Source organism: Semicossyphus pulcher, unplaced genomic scaffold, assembly GCF_022749685.1.
Source record: "Semicossyphus pulcher isolate SPU_LCO1_2020_fin unplaced genomic scaffold, fSemPul1.0.p SCAF_1, whole genome shotgun sequence".
Taxonomy (NCBI): domain Eukaryota; kingdom Metazoa; phylum Chordata; class Actinopteri; order Labriformes; family Labridae; genus Semicossyphus; species Semicossyphus pulcher.
The window spans coordinates 26,119,419-26,135,653 of record NW_027211603.1 but is presented as its reverse complement, the minus strand read 5'-3'; the positions used below and the strand labels follow the sequence as shown (position 1 = coordinate 26,135,653).

The 16,235-nt window shown below is 40.8% G+C and overlaps 1 protein-coding gene across 1 annotated transcript in view; it reads right to left on the bottom strand.

The window, feature by feature from the left end:
- The window catches only part of LOC138586067 (chromodomain Y-like protein 2), a 38,424-nt gene extending 29,740 nt beyond the window's left edge, over nt 1-8,684 (bottom strand). Inside the window, exon 1 of the mRNA XM_069657859.1 lies at nt 8,585-8,684. Within this exon, the coding sequence (XP_069513960.1) occupies nt 8,585-8,608 (24 nt within the window). The 5' untranslated portion in view covers nt 8,609-8,684. The remainder of the gene's footprint in view (nt 1-8,584) is intronic.
- Nucleotides 8,685-16,235: the final 7,551 nt, after the last annotated feature.

Here is a 16,235-nt window from a genome sequence, read left to right as displayed (position 1 = left end):
ACCTTAGTTAGCTAGCCAAACAGTCAGCAACACAGATTATTTAGAGTCAATAAACCAACAATGTCGACGTTAGCCAAACCTCAGTGCGACAAAGCAAAGCCAGCAAGCACCTTGTCTACAATAGAGCCACGCACCATGGTTCGTATCGCTGTTGGAACAATAACAGCCACTAATTGAAGACATATCAGGGACAACATGAGAAGTCATCTCCATGGCTGGGCCTGTCTGCTTTTAAACTGCAGTGTACCAAGGACAGGCTGAACAACACGTTTTCACATTGGCAGGTTTGAGACGTCACAAACCTAAGGAGCCAATCCCGTTAATGGACGGGGTGACGCTATGCATATTATTATGTGCAACCTATGGCAACCACTTTGATGATGTGCAAGCCAGCTGTAACCGTCATTGTAATTTTTGCAAACTTTCTACTGACTGCTAACGTTAACGTTACTGCTACTAGTTACTACATTTCAAAGTAGCTAAGTTTCAAGTTGTAAACGATGGCAGAGACGTGTTTTGTTTTCGGCTTTAATTTTACAAAAGGAGAAACATAGTACATAATGGGCGGGGACTATGCAGATTTGGGAATTTTTAATGAGGTAATTATTTATGTTTACAAGGTAATTAAATGTATTTTTCAGAAAAAAAACATATCAGACATAATTAATTATTCAAAGCAGAGCATGTCTTTATGTCTTAAAACATGACTGGAGCGGCTCTTTAACAAAATATCAATATGTTCGGTTGCTGTAGGAATAAAGGAATCCTGTAAACTTTAATTTTCATAACTGCTATGACAAACACAATCTAGATATGATGATGAAGGCTTAAGAAGTCTGCTCATTTCTGGTTCAGTTGAATTGAAAGTGCTTGAAAAGTTTTTACAAATAGAAAAAAAAAGCATGTACCTCTTAAATGATTTATCTGTGTTTTTTTGTAGCGGCTGAAGAAATCTTTTTTCACCACAGTAATTTTTGTTCTCTCTGATGTTCTTACCAAAATGTGCAGTGCCCATTTCTATTATGATCAAAGCTATTCTTTTCAGCGAGGCCTGAAATCACCATCATCTCTGCCATTAAAGGAAATCTTTTGGAGACGGGCAGATGGATTTGCATGACACTAGAGAAAACTGAGACACACTATCAGTGATAACTGCTTTGGTCTCAGCAGCTGTGTGGTGCAGCAGCATGTCTTTCAGGAGGCAGACTATAGTTCTATAGGATTAAGGTGAAGGTGAAGGATCATGGATCATATGCATCTCTCACCTGATGGGAGGTGACGGTAATGTGAATGATGTGTAGGCACACAGTTAATAATGTGTGCAGTTGAACTGGCCTTGACGAAATTGAATCAGCATACATTAATCATCATACATACGTTTCTACAGGTTGCAACATTAAGACTACAGGCTAGTTTAGAAAGAACAATGTGTCCACTCCTGTTAAACTCTTGCCCTTTACAACCAGAAAACGACCAGAAGGATAAGGAAGCTCTGTTTTCAGACGTAAAAACAACATACACAACAGTGTGAGATCTATTTAACACAGCAAAATACACTCAGATTATTTGTCGTTGCAATAATAAAAGTGCATGTTATTGTTGGTTGAAAGGAAAACACTACCTTGTATTTGTGGCGATATGATAGTTTCCTTTCCTCATCCAAAGTCGTCACTAGAAAGTTCAATGTCTGTTTTAAACTTTGATACTTACGGAGTATATTTTGAAGTTATTGTACCACCTTACTGTAACCTTTGCTTAATTACTGACACACTGCTGAAGCAACAGTGGGAAATAATTGCCAATGACTCGTCAGTATGCAATTGCTGCACTATAAATGGTAACCTGGGAGTCTTCTGTACTACTACAGTAAATGGAAAATGGTCTAGTCTTGCGAACACTCTAAGCTGCTTTTTACACTACATGTCACATTCACCCTTTCACACACACATTCACACACTGATGGCAAAGGCTGCAACGTAAAAAGCCCAACTGTCCATCAATCTTCACATTCACACATCGACGGCTATGTCACGAGGAGCAATTTGGGGCTCAGTGTCTTACCCAAGACACTTCGACGTGTAGACCGAGGGAGCTGAGGATCGAACCACCAATCTTCAGATTGAAAGATGACCGACTCTACCGCTGAGCCAAAGCCGCCCACTACAGTGAGATTCCCATTAACCCTTTGCTTTTGGTGAAACCCAACAAAATGTTCAATATTTTCTACTGTGCTAGAGCCTCCCTGTTCATATGGAGGCTGACAAGCATGGAAATTGTGTCTTCCTTTGAAGGCAGTGGATCTGTAAATATTCACATTAGAGCCAGAAATGGAGGATATATGAAAAGTTGTAAATCAGGGCTTAATGCAGCTGTGGATATAGTCATATAAACATGAGCGCATTAACAGGAGTAAACAGCCTTTGATGGTTGAGCTGAAGGGGTGACATTTAAATGAACAGGACATCTGAATGGTGACGGTCCCGGACAATGTCACACTTAACCGTGTAACGGCGTAGAAGAGACACATGCTGGGAGAGGAGAAAGAACGTGGAGGAGGTATAGCTAGAGGGGCCATGTTGCATACGCAGAGCAGAGAGGTTTAGCTACACTTAGCACTCAAGTATGAGCTGGAAGAGTGGAGGTGGACATATCCTCCCTCAGCAGCCAAATACCATTTCTGCATTCTCCAACCCAAAACATAGAAACATTAAATGTTCCTTTACAGATGCCATGACAGGTGTGTAATGTACACATGGGGGGCATTTGTGTGGGGTAAGAAGATTTCTCTAATGCGCCTGTAACCACACCCAGAAGTGCTGTCATGGTGTACATTACACACCTGTCTCGACATCACTGACAGACCGCAGCGCTACTACATGATCATTTCTTCTCTGAGGCTTTAGTGACCTCATAGAACTGCCTCCGCTGAAAATCCACCTCTGAGCTCACCTCCACTCAGGGACAAGAGCTAACCACGTAATGAGCTGCTGTCTTTGTTGTTCAGGCGATGAACACACGCAAACTGCAGCTGCAAACTCAGATTGCAGAACCCATTTACGCAATCCATTTTCCTGGTTATTCTGGCCCTACTTGTTCTCCCCCACTCCAGGCACATGGTCACTTCAGATGAGCCACATGAGTGCACCTTCACTGAGATATATGATGGACCCTATTCAAGGGAGAGAAGGTGCAGAGTTGTTAGATTTATCACTCGGAACTCAGTTGAAGTTGCTGATGGGGTCCTTAAACTTGAAACATCGAGCTAAAGACAGTGTTAAGTCGGCAACACTGACATCAACATCACTGACATAGTGTTCATCATCTAGGAAACATGAATGAATCATATATCAAGAAGATTTTGAGATATTCTACTGAACCAATGAAACGTTGCCTGCATTTGCCACTAGATGAAAAGTTAGGGGTTCTTCACCTCATCAGGATTAATCCTCTGGGCAGCTGTCACTGTGCGAGAGGCGGGGTACACCCTGGACTGATCTCCAGTCAATCATAGGGCTGACACATAGAGACAGACGACCTTTCACGCTCACACTCACAGGCAATTGTTTAAAAATTTAATTTTGGCCTTTTTTATGCCTTTATTGAGAGAGAGAGGTCAGTGGAAAGTGTCAGAAACAAGAGAAGTGAGAGTGGGGATGACACACGGCAAAGGGCGGAAGGTGGGAGTTGAAACTGGGGCTGCCGCATCGAGGACTGTAGCCCCTGTATATGGGACGTGTGATTTAACCGCTAAGCTAAACCAGCGCCCCCTATGGGTGATTTTAGAGTCACCGATGAACCTAACGAGAATGTCTTTGGACTGAGGGAGGAAGCCGAACCTTCTAGCTGTGCATCCCTAAATTATACATTCATCCAGCCATGGATATCTGTACCGCTTATCCTGTTCAGGGTCGCCGGGGGGGGGCTGGAGCCAATCCCAGCTGTCATTCGGCGAGAGGCGGGGTACACCCTGGACCAATCACCAGGTGACACATGGAGACTGACAACCTTTTCACACTCACACCTAAGAAAAGCCCACTACGTCCTAACTGGGATTCGAACCAGTAACCTTCTAGCTGTGCAGCCCCATATTATCCAGTTTTATATTACATTATAAGTCCTCACTCCCATGCGAATAGTCAGTCCACAAATTTGGCAAGGATGGGAACAATATATCAAATGACCCTTCAGTGTGTGTGTGTGTGTGTTTTGAATGTGGCTAACAGCCGTCACTTGATGACTCAGTCCCACAACAAACCACAATGTCACATCGTTTGTTCAGCCTGCTGTCGTTGCTGTTTTAATAAAACTGAACACCAGGAAACAGACTCCATTAGTTTTAACTCGGGAGAATTTAGCAAGAAACAACCACAAGTTTGAGAAAGATAGTGTTCCCTCCAGCTTGGATTAAAAGACCACAGAACTACACTGTGTACTGAAACCCACACAACCCAACACACTGAAACCCACAACAAGACAAGTTTTCTGTCGGTTGTGCTGTAGTGTCTGTGCCTCTGATGCTACAAATGTTCTATCCTGTACACAACTGTGCAAACAGTGGCTGTGCTGTGAAACATAAGGGAGCATTATCAGGTGTCACTGTAAATGTGAGTGGAAACCTCCCACATTAGAAGTGCCAGACTTGTTGGAAATATTGGTGAAAATTATTAGTGGCATCTTATGGGCCTGTCAAAACTGCTCATCTCAGGCTGATGCAGATTTTTAATTTTAAAGCTTTTATTGGCCGATTCTGATGACGTGTAGATATTGTCGTGCATCAGTAAGTATGAGATTAAATTGCAAATGCATCATTGTTTGTAACCATAATCAGCAAAGACACTAAGAAGTTGATTAAAATGTGTCACCTTTACAACTAACAGCACTCCAGTAAACCTTAGCCACGTTCTTCATGAATGGAAATACAAACATTTGACCATCACATTTCAAGCCTGCAGGAGATATTTGATTCTCAGAAAGCAGATTTTGGCTGAAGGTTCCTTTTTTAAAAGTTCATCAAAGAGATGTCAGATTTTGGCTGTAAACGTATAAACAAATCCAAAGCACTGAAAGCAATCAGAAAAACCCAGCTTCTCCCCTTTAACACATGTACACATTTTTAAAACAGGGTGTACAGCAGATATACAGATCACTTTGTTCTAATTCATTCAGCAATGAGTACGTGAATGTGCTTAGTAATTAAAGGATCAACTCTGAACAGATAAGATAATCGGGCCGATTTCGGGCCGGATTCCCACCTTCCGACAATCGTAAGCAAAGTCACGATTTTTTGATGGTTCTAAAGATGATCTTGCCAGATGTTCCTGTGGTGTGAGGGATGTTAAGAGTGATTTTACTTCCCCCTATCTGCTAGGGAGGCCATCGTGACCGCACCGATTTCAAATAGTAAATATTAAACATGCTCAATGTTTACGATCCGATTTCCTGTTGTGTGGGGGGAACCCCGAGGACAGCTGAGCAAGCAGTCAGTGGATCGTCACGTGGAACGAAACAACAGCCAATGGGGAAGCAGGCTGACTGAAGAAGGAAGTACAACAACCGCAGCCATGGCGACATAAATGTGGAGCATAAAGTAACATGTACAACCCATGTTCACGCCGTCTCCACCGCTTCATCCACAGTTCATTCTTTTATTCTTCATGAATTTTCAGTTAAAAGTCCAAAAATTATCATCGCCAATTCTTCGTCCCCGTCATCCACCATTGTTTACTCTAAAGTCTCGTTTGACCGCGAGAGATGTGCGAGATTTCCAGTTGTGAGAGTCGGACTCTGGTTGTTTGTAAATGTCAGTGTGTGGTGTGCTGTCTTGGTGTAATCGTTGCTCTCCACACACTACAGGAACTAAACTGTTAAATCTATGATTATGTGTCATCGTGTGGGGTGTCTCACATTTTCAACATCTGTTAAGATTTGAAAAATCTTTTAGTGTGGGCCAGGCATTACCTAAAGTTATTGATTTCTCTAACTTGTAGAAATGACACCGTTCCATTCATTCACAGTGCATCTGCTGCCTCGTTGAATTTTACAGAGTCGGCAGAAAGCCTGACCTTTAGCCACGATTTAGCAAAAATGCTTTCACACACTACTTCTCAGATGTCTTGATATCATAGTATCTGTTCAGCACAGCTTGCTAGTTTACTCATTTGCCACCAAGAAAAACAACAATGGCCTAGTTTACTTATAGGTCAATAAAGCATGCAACTGATTGGAGCAATACTGCATGTTAGGTATGCCACCACTGGAGTCAGCCTCTTAGGAATACAGACTAACCAATAAATTCTGACAGACAAGTCTTTCCCAACAATACCAACAAAGTACTGAATTTTAACACCAGACCATGGTCTCAGTCGGTCTCAATCAGTCCTGGAGGGTCACTGTACACACATCATAAGGCCCAAACTCCACTTTTCCAAAATATGAATCCTAACTTAAAAGCTCTAAAGACGCCTAATAACTCACACCCAGACTTACACGGTGCTTTAAAAAACACGAGTGATGTCAAGATGTTCATTACCACATTAAAAAATCCAGGTTTATCTCAGCTCCAGAGGCTGGCCTGGTCGGTGTGACATGAGGGAATCCTTCCTGTATAAATGCGAGCTGACTGAAGTGAACTATATATTTTTTTTCTTTATATGCTTCATTTCTTGACTCCTTCTTACTCACTTAATCCCAACTGTCATAACAGGCCTTTGCAACAAATGATGCATAAAAAGAGACAACAAAAGCAATACAGAGTGGCAGTGATGCTACGATATTACCTCCACTTTTCAAGCAATCTCCTACAGCACCATCAAATAAACCACATCAAATTATTAGCTCCTTTATTGTTGCTGGCACAAACTACTGAACTTTATTACTTGTGATAAACCCAGACAATAAGAGGCACCATTCTCCATGATTCAAATGTTTATTCGGTCATTTTGGTTTGAAATTTAAAAAATATTAAAGCTGTACAGAGCCAGAGTCCAAGGAGAATTGTGACACATGGAGCTGTTGGCATGTTAGCAGGCTAACAAAGCGCAATGCTCCAGTGACTTGTGATGGACCGTGCCTGCCAACACACTGTTATTAGCAGAAATAGAATCATATGATTGAAAAGATAAATCATGATAAACCAGTCACCTGTTCAACAATGATCAGCCAATCAGCTCCATGGAAAATTAATCAACTCGCAATGGCCATAGTAGAGGCTGCATTGTGAGGCTCATTCATGATCAAATCATGGTGCAAACATCCGTCTCAGCCTAGGAGTTTAACTTAAAAACTAAAGGACAATATTGCTCTCTGCTTCTTCACTGATGTAGTGCTACATTCACGCCACTGGGAATTAAAAGTCAGAGACCGATTTAAACATTTATTCAGCTTAGATGCTCAATGGATGTGACTTCAATGTGACAAACAAGTTTTGCAGCTCTGTTGTAAGTAAATGAATGCAAAAAGCTTTTTCCAATTGAAGAATCAAATCAAATCAAGCAGAAACGTCCTGGTGTAATATATTTCACTGGGATGAAAAGGAGGTTTAAATAAAACGGACAATAGTAGAAACACAATGACAGAAGGGGATGGGATGAAGGAGTATATTAATATGTATTTTTGTCAAATTAAGTCAACAGTTGTTCTTTTTGACTGCACTTTGTTATTATATTCCAAATTAAATGTATTTCTGGGATAAAGAGGAATAAAAAATATGTTTGAGGGCTTCTCACTGACTTTTTATACACAGTTTGTCAATGCTGTGACACTCATGAGAGAATCCCAGTGTCTCATTTTAAAAGACACTTGAGGCCTGGTTAATGTGTGTACTTAAATTACCAAAATCTATTTGTTTGTCTTTGTCACACTTTGTCACATATCCCCCATCTCCCTCTGTCCCCACCATGAACTGAAACATATGACACCATGTCAGCACTACAGAGGCTAATGGCAGTAGCCTAACTGCCTGAATCAGTAAAGCTGATGTAGAAAGCAGGCTTCATGCAAATTCTGGCACTGGTTCCAGAGTGATGTTGCGCACGAGGGCAGCGTGACCTTCCTGCCCCCCATTTGGGCAACTTTTACGCCAAACACTGTGGGAGTCATAATTCCCCAAATCCACACATGAAAGAAGCACACACAGACTTGTTTACACCGCTCGATAAAAATAAACCGGTGTCTCATCTAAAGTACCAAACAGTCTCACCGCTGTAAAGGCTGTGATGACTACATATCTTCTGGCATGTATGCGCACCTTCAGGACCATCACTCCGTCTGTAGCTATTCACCATGTCCGTCCGCTCGCGCTGCTGTCACTTTACCACGACTTTCAACTCGGCGAGTTCAGCCCGTAAATACATCTTATCTGTTTCCGACAGCCGTGAAGAATTATGTCAAAGTATATCAGAAGCGACACAAAGTATACGCATAAATTAAGCAACCTTGTGTTCGCGAAGCTTCAGAAGGGTTAGTTTCGCCTGTTAAAGGGCTTAGTACACCGCTTTTTACATACGCGACGCCCTCCCCTTTACTTCCTAATTCCATTATTCGTCAATATAACACAGCCTTTTCCGTGGACACGCTTTTATCCTACCTCGTAAAGGTCTCCTGAAGCCATTCTGGGGTGCGGACTCCGGCGGCGCGGCGGTCTTGCCTGCCTTGTTGGCTTTTTTTGGACCCTACTCTCTCGGTGTTTCGGCGAAAGCCCCGATAGACGGGAATTAGCGAGCAGCCTTGTTATTCTGAGCAATCCGCAGTAGCAGATCAGCAGACAGTGTCAATCGAGCCCGGCGCTGTGCGATGGATCGCTCCACACTTAAAACAAACAACCATCGGGGCGGTGCTGTTTACTCAGACCCAAGTGCAGGACTGAAAATTTGTCCGGGGCGAAGAATGCACAGCCTGATGGTCTGCACGCGCCCTGCTCCTCTCTGCTCGCGTGCAATCCAACTACTCAACGGGAGATGATATGCTAGATGTGCTCAGAGGCACCAGCTGAGACAGTTCCCTGTCTGTGACCCACTCTGTGTGTCCACTTCACTGTCTGTGGAAGACCTGATTTAACCTTAATTCAAAGTTAATAATCCGGAACAAATTGATTAGAGTTACTTATAATGAATGTGGATTTAGCCTTCACGAAGCTACAAAACTATACCTATTAACGTTTTAGCTTACCCAATTTTAATAACATGTCAGCAAAAAATGTTAGAATGTAGATAATATAATAAACAATGTGATGGCATGCAAAAATACACTATAGCCTTGACCAAAAAACGATAGCCTACATTTGTTATAGGGCTATTTCATTTTCGTTTTACAATCACCCTGTTGCTCCTGAAATAAATTGCTCAGGGCACAGTTGGGCTGCTCATCTCCACAACAGTGATGTACTCCACAGCTCTATGGTAGCCTGTATGGTTCATTTCATTGGATTTGGAACGATTACCACATCAACATAACTTATTGACTTTTTGTGACATTTTTAAATGAGGTGGGTCAAACTGAAATAATGAGAAGTTCCCTATAAAGATTATGTAAGCAGTGATATTTAAGTAAACATACTACAGAGCTGATTTTCTTTAAAATGTAAAATGAGAAAGTTTAACATGCTGTGCTCAATATAGAAACAATTATGTGTAAGAAATCTAATGATTCATTATTTTTCATTAAATTATAATATATTTTACGGGCTACAGTGTAGATCTGCTCTATATGTAAAGATTAAGGAGGTAACTTTAATTGTGATATGGCACTTTATAAAAAAATGATTTATAGATTGATCTATATTTTCATTGACTTTTGTAATTCATTCTTTTCTTTTACTCCTACTATACCTAACCACACAGGCCTCTGCATCCATGATAGACAATATATTCAACAAACTAAGTAACCATTAGCCACCACCACTCCATACAATCACATTTTAACTGGGAATGCATTTTAAAACACCACTTCTGAGATACAACATATTGAGGTCCTTCTGAAATCCAGTTCTTAGCTTGGAGCGTGAATATGAAAACAAATTCTGCCTGTTTCACATTATTGATGCTGAGGTCTGGGGGAATGGAGCTCAGTGGAGATGGTGTGCAACAGTTCCCCTGGATGAGATAACTGTTGCTGTGTGTGTGTGTGTGTGCTACAAAGTCAAATTATCTCTATGCTGTTTTTATAAACACAATCAATGCTTTTTTAATCAATGCTGGAGAAAATCTGAGCACCTAATGTCTGTTAAAGCGTGGAACAGACAACGCTGTTATCACAGCAGAAGTGTAAACTTTTACTTTGCTTTGCCCTTTATTCAATATTCATGTGAATTTAGTTTGGTTAGAGGGATTTTAAATACTGCACTGAATGGATTTCAGCACAACCCTGTAAAGTCCAAATAAATAAAGAAATTAATTACAAAATCGTATTCCTCTTCCTGATGCTGTTGTTGGAGGCTACTGATGCAGAAATTAAAAACACACTCTAAAATACAGATAAGTACTAAACCTTGGTTTTCTGTGAGGCTCTTCAACTCTTTCTCATGAAGCCGTCTGCTGTTTATGAGAGGAGCTGCTGTGAGTGAAAGCACTGATGCTTCCCTCAACTCCAACTTCTTTTGTCAGCAATGTTGCATCATTATTAATAAAAGATGTAAGATTTGTTTTGACATCATTATTAGATTTCAATGTTTCGCCCACCAAAACCCTCTAAACCCAAGAACCCCTGGTCCCTACCAATGCCTCACCTAATCCTTGACCTAGCTGGTATCTCTGTCACTCGAAGCAGGACTACCCCTAACTGTAACTAACGAATTGGCCTCTGTAGAGCAACTGTAGATCAGCCGGAGCAAATGGTGTACTGGCTCGGGTCTAAGCTTCAGAGCTGTCCAGGTCTCTCCTCTCTTGTAGGAGAAATGAACCAGTAACTCACCATGGGTCCTATTTATAGGATACTTTTGAGACATCATTGTTACCTCACAGATGATGTCATCAATTCGTCTGGATGAGAACTAGTGATTGTCAGGACTTCACGGATGATTTCATCAGTGTATCTGAGTTGAGAACTGGTAACATCATTGTGACCTTAGACAGGATGTCATTTGACCTTCAATCTCTCATTTATTATCAATGGGTGGTAAAACTCTTTTTCTGTGTGAATAGCCCTTTTTTTGCCCTATAGAGGCAAATGTAGTGTTGTAGTTTTAAGCGTAAGCAAGGTGAGTTAAAGCCTGCTTTCAAACTGTCTTTAAGGATAATTTTTATCCATCCCTTGCTAAACCATCCACAACAGACCATCATAATGTACATGTATACAGTGTACACTTTCTTTATTAAGCCAAGGATGAAATGTTCTTGAATGGGAGGACAAAAGAACATGACATTCTTTAATAGAGTCACACATACATAGCAGCAGAATGCTACATAATGCAGTTTCAGGTCATTTCAAACCATACAGTGGCATTGCCACTAAAGAATATAAAGCAACTTTGTCCTGTTTCGTAAATGAAAAGCAGTTTACTCTGTCGATATGAGGGAAGGATGAGGAAATGGCTTAACAGGAAGTGTTGTCTGGATAGATTGCAGTTAGCTGAAGGTCAGGAGATGGTTGGTTATTGGGAAAAATAATAAGCTTTTATATATCTTAAAACGACACAGTTTAAAAAAGGTTTTCTTTATCATGTTTCACATTAAAGATAAATGCAGTGTTTTGCCCTGTATGCTGGTTGACACCTGTATCTGCTGTTGGCAGCCCACTACCATACCAAATGGTACAGGTACTGTTCATCTGTGAAAAAAGGGAAATGAATGCTTTCTTTTCCTGAAGTGACAGAGATGTTATTTCCTCTCTCATCAGTGTCGAGTCAGTTTCTATTTTCTGCTCTGACAGGTGTGATTGTGACTTGTCTTTTGATTTCAAACATTCACCTTGCATTATTGAATGAGGCATATTTGCTGATTCCACTTTTGTTTCAGTGAACATCATTCATGTTCGTTATTAAATTAACTTAATCTTTTAAGCTGTTGTGTGGCACTCATTCATGCTCATGTAACCTAGACATCAGGTGTGTAGGTGTGTAAAAGAATTACTCTGAAGCAGCACTTTTGAAAAGAAAGACTGTGAATAAAGACTTAACAAAGAGGATGATTAAAAGCATGATAAATGGCTGCTGGTTTAGCTCCGTTGGTAGAGCAGGTGCCCCATGTGAAGCTACAGTCCTCACTGCACTGATCGCAGGCGCGACTCCCAGTCTGCCGATCATTTGGTGGATGTCATCTCCCACTCTCTCCTCCCCACATTTTCTGTCTCTCCTCAACTGTTCTATATAGTAAAGGCAAAAAAAAAAATTTTGATCATCATGCAAAGTTTTATGCCGCCAGTACATCTACAGAGCAGTGTAATTACAAGCAGTTCCCTAATTTGTTTGTATTGCAGACAAGGATGCACATGCCTACAACAAGTGGTGAGAATTAAATCACAAATATGTCAACTTTAATAACCCAGAGAAGTTATGTATGAGGCAAACACTGACAGGACAACATAATTTGTTGGTTCTTTCCGAGACTGCTACAAATTACTAGAGCTATAGTCAGGGTTTGGTCAGCTTTAGGGACACATTGTGCTACGGTTAAATCAACTTGGTTAACAATAATCTTCATGGTTTCAATTGTCAACATTTGGTGAAGGTAAGGAAAGGATCATGGTTAAAACAATGTAGTTAAAATGAAGATTTAACGACACAACAATCCACCCTGACACCCCCCTCTGCATGCACTGTCTGCTAGGGACACCTGACTTCTTATTTGCTTCCAATGAGCAGGGTCATCATTTTTATTTATTTAACTTATTTGTCCTTTATTTTAGCAGCGAGGACCCACTGAGACAGAGATCTCTTTACCAGGGATGCCCTGCAGCAATACAAGTAAAAACAGAAAAAAATACACATAAAAATACTTTATATATATACATAAACACATATTCATACGTTTAACCCATGCCCCTTTCAATATTTTCACATTTTAAAACAGTTGCAATGACCTTCCTTTAGTAGTTCAGACAATAGGTCTTTAAAAACATTATACGGTACCAGAGAGGGCAGCTTAGCTGTTATGTGAAAATTATTCCACATGATAGGTGCAGCAATACTAAAAGCAGTCTTCCCCTATTCGTCACTATACCTCGGTATTTTTAAAGTGACCCAATTTTGGGATCTGGTTGTATGGCTTGAAATTTTTATAGACAAAAGATCAGTCAAGTAAGGAGGGAGTTTACCAATGAGTGCCCCATTAATAAACAGAACGCTGTGTTGCTTTCTTCGTTGACCCAATGAGGGCCGGCCAACAGAGTGATACAGTTCACAATGGTGAGATAGAAATCTTTCACCTGTGCTGAAACAAAGAGCGCTGTGATAAATAGCATCCAAGTGCTGTAGGATAGAAGCAGTTGCGTTTGTATAATAGTCCAAAACTGGACTATGGCCCCTTGAGGGCCTTGCCTCAGGAGCACAAACAATTATTGACAGTCTTATGTTTTAGTAGGATAGTCTCACGTATGACACACGCAGCGATGTAACAACTGCTATTCCAAATCTTAATTTTACACAAAAAAACAGGCTTATGATTTCTGAGGAAGGAAATATCAAGGAAACACGCAATGCATTTTAACGAGAAACACTCCACAGGGTTCCATTAAATTAACCAAAATAATTCTCTAACATTTTTGACTCATCCATTTATGCACCAAATCACCTCCAGGTTAAGCAGTTGTAAAATGTGAAGTGATTCATGAATATTTTTCACCAATTTTAATTGAAATCAGTTGAGGATTTTTTGAAATATCCTGATAACTAAGAAGAAAAAAATACAACTCACTTGCACAAAAACATCAGCTCCTTGGTGTACTTAAACGAGGTAAATATTCATTAGGTAAGGGGTAATACAACCTGATTATTTTTTAACAATGATGGTCCCTGAGTGGAATTACTTTAAAGCTTCTTGTACATTACACTGCTTAACATGTCAGCTCTCCCTTCTTCATAAATTACATCTCTAGAAAGTAACATTTAAACATTGACGTTGCGTTTCTTACATCTTCCTTCTAATAATTAGTTGGACTGTCTGTACTCCACCCTTAGACAGTCCATATTACCGTCCCTGTCCTGCCTCTCACTGCCACAGCTGCCTTCCTCTCACATCTCCAAGTTCTTTTGCCACCAGCTGTCGACGAGGACATCTGGACTCCTGTGGTTTACCTCCCATGTTGCTAACCATTTTCTCCAGGTACTTGCCATTAACCTGAACTCATTCTAGGGTGTGTCTGCTTGGCTGTTTGTATGTAATGGTGATTTTTATCATCACAGACTTGCAATCATGTAAGACCAATGACAGTGTGAGCGTTGAACTGCACATGTCCTCTCACAAGCATGAAGTGAAGCAGATGTGAGATCATTCTCACCATGCCATCTGCTCCTTTAAATGTGACTTCTATACCTAGCTGCTCCTGGCTTCTACTCAACCTCCCCGTATTTCCCAATGTCTGTCATGTTTCATACAAAGCACTGGAAGCTAAACATTCTTCTGTCTCCATAAACAACTACTATATCCTGTTGTATAAGGCTATACCTTTGACCAAGACTGGCAATGTAGCATGCATAAATATGGTGGAATAACTGTAACCTATTCTACTGAGGTTCTTGGAAAAAGAGATTTATCTTCAAGAGGCCTTTAGGAGAAACGATACCATGCAACGTCCAGCCTGCACAGCTGTCCAACTGCCATCCCTGCTTATCTAGCTCCACTAATCGTACAAATAGTTGCTAGTTGTGTCAGAATATGTCAGCCTGCACATTGTTTTAGAGAGGAAGCACCTTTAAGGCATACTTGAATCACATCCTCACCTAAGCAAAAGACAGAAACTCGGTGCATGACCTGGCCTTTTATCTACATTCAGTCTGCACTGGTGAATTGTTTCTGCTTGGGCTATAATGTAATATCTGGCCCAACTGGCTTGAATAGGCGACTACAACTGAATGCCAAGGCCCGCTCTATCTATCCATTGTGTTTATCTAGTTGCACTAGTCTTACTATAAGCCACTAGTGAGCAAAGCCTCTGGTATGAGAAACGTTTCATGAGTCATATCCTTTGTCACTTGTCTCACAAAGAAAAGAACATGGTTTCAATATGGGGTGTAAAGTTGCAGTCAAGGTCATGTCACACTCAACGCAGCCCATTATAGCAGGTTATACTTACTCGTGTCAGCAACTTCACAAGGTACTATTATCAGTTGACAGCATGGTGCTCAATCCAACCACCAGTCACTAAACCAAAAAATCATCTTCAGCTACCTCACTCTAACAAAAAAAAAGGATACACATCTGTGTTGCTCAGTGGTCTTGCTAGACAGCATTAGCAAGCTAACAACAGCTAACACCACAGCTCCATCAAGCATGCTGCCATTACCAGCCGCATGTTGCTCAACCCACGTCACGAACCATCCAAGCCTCATTAGCCACCTCATACTTACTAGCAACACACCATAAGGTTTGTGGGTGAAGGGACTAAATTGCCTTATTAATCTACTTATCTGAATCCACAGGCTGTCACTGTAATGAACAGTAAACACCAGCCATATACTGTTGGGAACAATCCCTGTGCAGAAACCATTTGACACAAATATCCACTGAACCTGTAAATGAATATTTAATGTAATTGTTCCAATATACAGTTTTTATCATATAGCAATTTTTTAAAGCAAATGAACAAATAGTCTGTACAGGAAATGACACAATATTTTCATGGTTGTTTTTTGCCCCATCAAGGAATACCCCCTTGATGTGGGCAAGGATTTGAAGATGATTTGCGATAGTGGCCAATACATGTAATTACAACTTCTGAGTCAGTCTTCTGATGCCCACTGGCCCAAACACCTTTCCTCATCTTACATTGTGAAAGAGACATCTGTGGATATTCAATCATCATGTCCTAAAGTTGTAAATTTTACTAACAGCTGATTCCAGAGTTATTTTCCTTTGCAAAATGCATCACAGGTACCAGAGTTGGGAGGCAGGGTTAAATATATTGCTAGCGCGCTTTATCTATAGCCCCCAAAGCCCTGAAGCTACCTGGAAGATAATTTAGTCAAATCCTTTTTGGCTTCATGCCCACCAAGCAGCTTTTTTAGGACTGAACGAGGCCCCGTGTCTGAAGCTACCTGGCTCTGTTTATATGACCATGCTCCACACTTCTGATTCAAATATTGGATT